Genomic DNA, 6,778 nt, shown 5'->3' on the forward strand with positions numbered 1-6,778 from the left:
TTTACACTGCTATGCAGTCATCCCCACCTTCCATCTCTGAAACTCTTCAGTTTTCTGCCTTTTAAAATCAGGGGAGTGCCTGGCCAGTGTGGCTCAGTGGTTGAGGTCGACCCAGGAGCCAAGAGGCTGCCAGTTTGATTCCCGATCAGGGCCCAGGCCCAGGTTGCGGGCTCGATCCCAAGTAGGGGCCGTGCAGGGGGCAGCCGATTGATGACGTGCCCAGTGCCGTGTCTTCACAGTATCCTCACCTGCAGCCAGACGATCCTCTGGTACACGTCCTGCCTCATGCTCATCTCCACGTCAAACTCAGACAGCTTCTTGTCTGCCTCCGTGCTGGCTGTCCGAATGTCCTTGGATGGAGAGACGTGCTGGGGGAAGTCAAGGATATTCCTCTGAACTGAAACGGGGAGATAATGGGACAACCGTGAAACAGGGTCCCGGATGGAAACCGGCGAGTGCGGACCTCACACCCCAGGCACAGAGCTCATCCCTCTTTGTTGATCTGTCCTGTGAGCATTCTCCACACGGGGCCCTGAGCTGGGCACCGGAACAGAGAAATCAGTGCTGTCACCCACGTCCTCGGGATCTCATAGTCCAAATAGAAACAGGTTTAGCTCATGATGCTCCACGCCAAGGACTGTAACAGGGACGTATGACAAGACCAGGAGAGGTTGAAGGGATTCCATTCTAGAAAAAGAGCCACGGCTGCTGATGGCTCTATTTTAAATCCACAATTTTATAATTTACAGACCACATTCACACTTTGTTAAATAGAGAAGAAGGGAGTGGCTATAAGAGCATAATTTTAACACAGACCCATGTGACCCAATAATTCTATCCCTAGGTGTCCACCCACAAGAAACAAAAAACACACATCCACACTGAAACGGGGCACACCTGCTCACAGCAGCAGGATTCATAACAACCACACGGTGGAATCAACCCACAGCCCCTGACAGTGACTGGATATACAAATGTGGTCCATCCACATGGGACTGCGACTCAGCCACGGAAAGGCTGAAGCAGAGACACTCACTACCACGTGGGTGGACACAACATTCAGTGAGAGAAGCCAGACACAAAAGGCCACACAGGGAGGAATCCCATTCATGTGAAATGTCCAGGACAGACAGATCCAGCGATAGCGAGTGGATTCCCGGCTGCTGGAGGAGGGGAATGGGGCTTCTTTTTTGGGGTGACAAAAATATTCTAAAATTAGATCATGGTGATAGTTGGACAATGCTGCAAATATACTAAAAACCACTGGGACATATGCTGTCAATAGGTGAAGTACATGGTATAAGAATTGTCTCAAAAGAATGATTTAAAAAAAGTACACACTGCCCTGGCCCACTTGGTGCAGTGGATGGAGCGTTGGCCTGTGGACTGAGGGGTCCTGGGTTTGATTCCGGTCAGGGGCACAAGCCCAGGTTGCGGGCTCAATCCCTGGTGGGGGCCGTGCAGGAGGCAGCCGATTGATGATTCTCACCATTGATGTTCTATCTCTCTCTCCCTCTCCCTTCCTCTCTGAAAGCAATCAAAATATTTTTTAAAAAAGCACACAGTGCATTGGGGAGACCTGAATTCAAATCACAGCTTGGTCACTTCCATGGTCTGGATGCATCTCATTGAAGCATGAAGACCTCTGAGGGCCGGATAAGGACTGACCTGCTCAGCTGACTTGTATTCAACAGTGGGGCCCTGGGTGGACCTGCTGCTGGCTGCCCAAGAACAGCGAAAAGGACAGAACCAGCATCTGGGTTTGGGATTTGCAGACTGACATGCCCTGAGTGCAACATCAAACAGTGCCGAGTGAGGAGTTAATCTAGGCAGCTGGCGCAGGAAGGGGGGCCAGGGAAGGGGCCCCTGTGATCCAGAGCAGTCTGACATCCAGCAACGCAGAGGGTGAGAAGAACTCCAGGCTAAGAGGGGCGGGAGCGAGCAAGGGCAAGGCCATGTGGCCGGCAGACAGCCAGGGAGGGTGAGGAGGGCTGGCAGTGCAGGGCACTGAAGGCCACACCCAGGACTCTGGCCTCCAGAAGCACCAGGAGTCAATTTTAGTTTTCCTTAGAATTACCTGGGCCACTGAGTGGAGGTGGGGTGGAGTGACAGCTGGTAAGTGGGAATTAGCATCCTTCGACCTTCGAGTACCTCTTGTGAGAGAGAAGAAGGGGAGACTGAGGCCCATCTGTCCAAAGTGGGGAAGTGGAAGCAAAGGCAGGACGCAGAGCCCTCACCCCTCGGCCAACACCAGCAAAGCTGACACAGTGAGGCTTCAGGGACGCGTGAGAACCCTGCAGCAGGGATTCCCAATGGTTCCCATGAAAACGACTTTTGCTCGAGATTTGGGGTCAGGGGCTTTCCTGGCTCAGGACGCTTCACCTCGAGACTTCCCTTGATCTTTTGTCCCCACACTGTCATCCCCTGCACAGGGGGCTCCAGGAAGCAGGGGCTGTATCTATTTAACTGAGCACCTCACTCCTCCCAAAGGAAGCAGACAGACCCTGCAGAGGAGAGAAGCCAGCTGGGGGACGGCGTCGGGTTACCCAAAGCGCAGGGAGGCCTTGGGGAGAAGAAAAGCAAGGGAGCCAAGTTCAGGTCTCAGTTTAGTTCTCAGAGAGAAAACAAATACGCCCTGGGCCTGGAAAGGAGTGAGAAGGGCTCCAGTTTCAAGGCAGGCACCTGAGCCGGCTCTGAGAGGGGTGCTGCGGTCCCCTCTGGGCCCTCAGATGACGTGCTTGTGAGGACGGATCATCCCAGGTGGCCGAGGGGAGCAGGGCGCTCATGGGAACGGGCCACACCTGCCGGGTGCCTTTACCTTTGTCAGCACCTCTTATCCCTCACCACCCCAGGGAATGGGTGGCACCACCCCAGGGTGAGGGTCCAGCAGCTCCCTGCCTGGATCCTGACCTGGACTTACCCGTGTAGGACACCTCCACGTCAGCCAGCGCCTTGAGTGTACTCTCGTAGGACACGTCTTCAAACTTCAGGGAGCCCACCTGGTCGTACACGCACTTGGTCTGCTCCATGAGCTCCGCCGTGAGCTCCGCTATTTGCTGGGCATTCAGGTCCCATCTCAGGTAGTTCACCACGGAGCAGGGGGCTGCCTTGTCCAAGACATCTGCTGTGCAGGCTACACAGAGGACAAAACACCACACCAGGCATCTGCTTCACATCCAGAATCCAGAATTCGGGTCAGAGTAACTGGGGGAGGGGGGGACGGGGGGGGGCAGTGACGGGGGGCAAATGAGGGAGCCAGAGGGACCTGTGTTTCTCTGCAGATGAGCAAGGACCAAGGGCCTTGTGAGGAGGCACAGGTTGATCAGTCCTCTAGAGAAGGTGATTCTGCTCCCCAGGGGACAATGATGTCTGGGGACATCTGAGGTCATCAGGACCGGGAGTAATCAGAGGGACCTGTGTTTCTCTGCAGATGAGCAAGGACCAAGGGCCTTGTGAGGAGGCACAGGTTGATCAGTCCTCTAGAGAAGGTGATTCTGCTCCCCAGGGGACAATGATGTCTGGGGACATCTGAGGTCATCAGGACCGGGAGTAATGCTACTGCTTCGAGTAGGTAGGGGCCAGGGATGCAGCTCAACACCCCACAGTGCCCTGGACGGCTCCCCACAGAGAGCGACCTGACCCCAAATGTCAACAGGGGTGAGGTGGAAGGAATACTCAAGGAATACTTTGATTACAGGGTGCCACTCCAGGCCTCCCTGGATGCAATATGTGACATGTGCACTGTATTACGTTTCTAAAATAGGGGAAAACCCTGATTACTGAAACATCCCTAGCCCTGAAGAGCTTCTGGATAGGAGACCGTGGTCTGTACTGACAGCAATCACTTGACAACTTCCGTGTAAGGTTCAGAGTGTAAGATGTTTTGTACTCTTCCCCTCTCTGAATTCAGACAGTGCTGTAGTCTGCATTCCATTTGCCTGTCTTAGGAGATGAATCCTGAGATTTGGAGAGTTCACGTGATCTCATAGGCCAGTGGTCGGCAAACTACGGCTAGAGAGCCACATGTGGCTCTTTGGCCCCTTGAGTGTGGCTCTTCCACAAAATACCACGTGCGGGCGCGCCATACAGTGCGATTGAAACTTTGTGGCGCATGAGCAGAGGTCGGTATTTTATGGAAGAGCCACACTCAAGGGGCCAAAGAGCCGCATGTGGCTCTTTAGCCACAGTTTGTCGACCACTATCATAGGCAACAAGTGGTGGACGTGGGGTTCACGCCCACTGTCTGATTGTGCTCCCACACTGTCAACTAGTGCACTGTACTCGCCTCACCTTTTGTAAATCTGCACATCTAGTTGTCAGGCCTCCCTGTCCCCTCTCCCCTACTCCACCCCGCACTCAGGATTCAAGTTCAAACCTTTCTGAGCAACAGCATGGATGGACCTGGAGAGCATTATGCTAAGTGAAATAAGCCAATCAGAGAAAGATAAATATCACATGATCTCACTCATTTGTAGAATATAATGAACAACATAAACTGATGAACAAAATAGATCCAGAGGACAGAGAAGCATTGAACAGACCATCAAATTTCAGAAGGAAGGCAGTGAAGTAATGGAGGGGGTAATAGATCAAGCAAAGGACTTGTATGCACTCATATGAGCATAACCAATGGACATAGACACTAGGGGGGTGAGGTCTTGTGCTGGGGGGTTGGGGTGGCCGGGGAGAAGGGTGAGCTTGAAGGGGTCACTGGGGAGAAAAGAGGGCATATGTAATACTTTCAATAATAAAGATTTAATTAAAAAAAAAAGTTCAAACCTTTCATCAAAGTCTATACCTACCTGATTCCATACAGCCCATGAACTAAAGGTGATTTCACATGGGAGGTGGTATGTGGCAGCCAAGGCTAAACCATGTGCGCCCTTATATCGCAGTTTGCTGACCCCTGGTCTACACTGTCCAGACTCTACTGAGTCCCGTGTGGCAGGTTTGGCCAGCTGGTTTTACCAACTGCTCTGGTTTTACCAGCCACACTGGCTTTCTCCAGCCTCCAGGGCCTTCCTACCGGCTGTCTTCTCTGTCCTGAGCCCTCACCCTGCCAGTCTTCCCTTCCGCATTCCTTTCTCAGGAAGACCCTGTAGATCTGGAATGGCTACACCTGTCCCAAATTACTTGAGTTATTGAACAGAGTGGGTGTGGAATGCACCGTAAACAAGGGGGTGGCTCCCGGAAACACCCAGCTGCCCCATTTTCCCCTTCTGGCCAGCCAGGAGTTGAGCGGGGCCAAAGTGTCCTGGACTCCCCATCCTGTGAACACTGGGGACCTTTGCAAGGTGCTGCTGGCTCAAACCTGTGTTTGGTATCTTTGGGGTAGTTTTTGAACAGCACTATCAACATTGGGGGCTGGGTCATTCTATGGGGAGGGGCCGTGCTGGGCATTCTGGGGTGCTGAGCAGCATCCCTGCCCCCCCCCCACTCTATGCCAGGAGCATTCCCAGTCATGACAACCACAGATGTCCCCAGGCATTGCCTAGGGTCCCCGGGGGTGGTACAATCATCCTCGCTGAGAACCACTGATATATACTAAGAGGGAAAAAGGAGAGCCTTTAGGTCAGCACAGGTCAGATTTTCTGGCCAAAAGACTGCTTCGAACTTCAGAAAAAATCTTTCTGTTTGCAGAGCATTTTGAATTTCAGAAGTGCCAGAAAGGGATTGTAGGTCTGTATCAAATTTGGTGGTAAAGGGCTCCAGAAGCTCTGGAAAGCTGGGAGATCCACATGAGCTGGAAGGGTCAGGAAAACCTCCTGGAGGAGCTAGAATTTGAAAAACTTGAGCAGACGCCTTCATTCCATAAACGTTTACTGATTACCACCTACGTGCCTGGTCCCCAAGCTAACAATCCTCCAGCGAACAAGGCAGACAACATCCTCTGACGTCCTGAGTCCTTCACAATCCTAGTTGCAATTATTATTAATACAATTATCATCATCACCATTGCAGTGAGCTGGAGAAAGAACTGGGGAGGCCAGGTGGGCAAGGGAAAATTCCAGGAGGCAACACACAACAACCTGGGCGGTTTTCTAAAATACCGTAAACAGGTCCTATCGCTCCCAATGAAAACCCGTCCATAGTGCCCATCTGCCTTTAAAATAAAAGCTGTAGTCTAGCCAAAATGACCTATTACTCTCCAAATGTGTTACCCGTGTTCCTGCCTCCAGGCTTTTGCCCTCAGGGTTACAGCCAACTGGGACGCTCCTGCCCCAGGTCTTGGAAGAGAGCGGCTTCTCCCCATCCAGTCCAAGCCGAAACACCACCCCCTCCGAGAAGCCCTCCAGGACTGCCCTCTCAAAAAAAAAAAAAAAAAGCGCCACCAGCCCCCGCACGGACTGACCACTCTCTAAAGCCCTCGCTTGCTTCTTTGCTTGCTGACCGTCTGTCTCGGGCTCTGGAACTCCGTCTAGAACTCATGGTCTCTCCCAGAGTCCACTCCGGGGCCCGACCCGTCCTTAGCAGAAGCCACGAGAAGTTGGCTGAATGAGTGAAGCGCTGGAAAAGCTGGTTCATTCATCTGCCCCGGAGGGCACGAGGTCGCGGGCTCGCCGACACCTCTGCAGGGCCCCGGTCACTCGCAGGTCACTGGGCTCCGCTCTTAGGCCTAAGTCCCGACGCCCATACGCACGGGAGGGTGCAGGGGGCTCCTGGATCCCGCTAGCGGGGCCGCACAGAGAGGTGGCCGGTACCTGCAGGGGGCTTCATGGCGGCAGGCGGGCGCGTGTGCACTGTGGTCCTCTCCCTCCACCTGGTCTGTGTCTGTCTG

General features: G+C 53.3%; 1 protein-coding gene across 1 annotated transcript in view; it reads right to left on the reverse strand.

Moving 5' to 3' along the window:
• Window positions 1-6,772, reverse strand: part of THOP1 (thimet oligopeptidase 1) — a 24,282-nt gene extending 17,510 nt beyond the window's left edge. The window contains exons 1-3 of the mRNA XM_005858822.2: window positions 6,702-6,772; window positions 2,921-3,133; window positions 249-397 (exon numbers count right to left, since the gene is read on the reverse strand). Of these exons, the coding sequence (XP_005858884.1) occupies window positions 249-397; window positions 2,921-3,133; window positions 6,702-6,717 (378 nt within the window). The 5' untranslated portion in view covers window positions 6,718-6,772. The remainder of the gene's footprint in view (window positions 1-248; window positions 398-2,920; window positions 3,134-6,701) is intronic.
• Between the last annotated feature and the right edge of the window lie 6 nt (window positions 6,773-6,778).

The sequence above is a fragment of the Myotis brandtii genome, unplaced genomic scaffold, assembly GCF_000412655.1.
Source record: "Myotis brandtii unplaced genomic scaffold, ASM41265v1 scaffold122, whole genome shotgun sequence".
Lineage (NCBI taxonomy): Eukaryota > Metazoa > Chordata > Mammalia > Chiroptera > Vespertilionidae > Myotis > Myotis brandtii.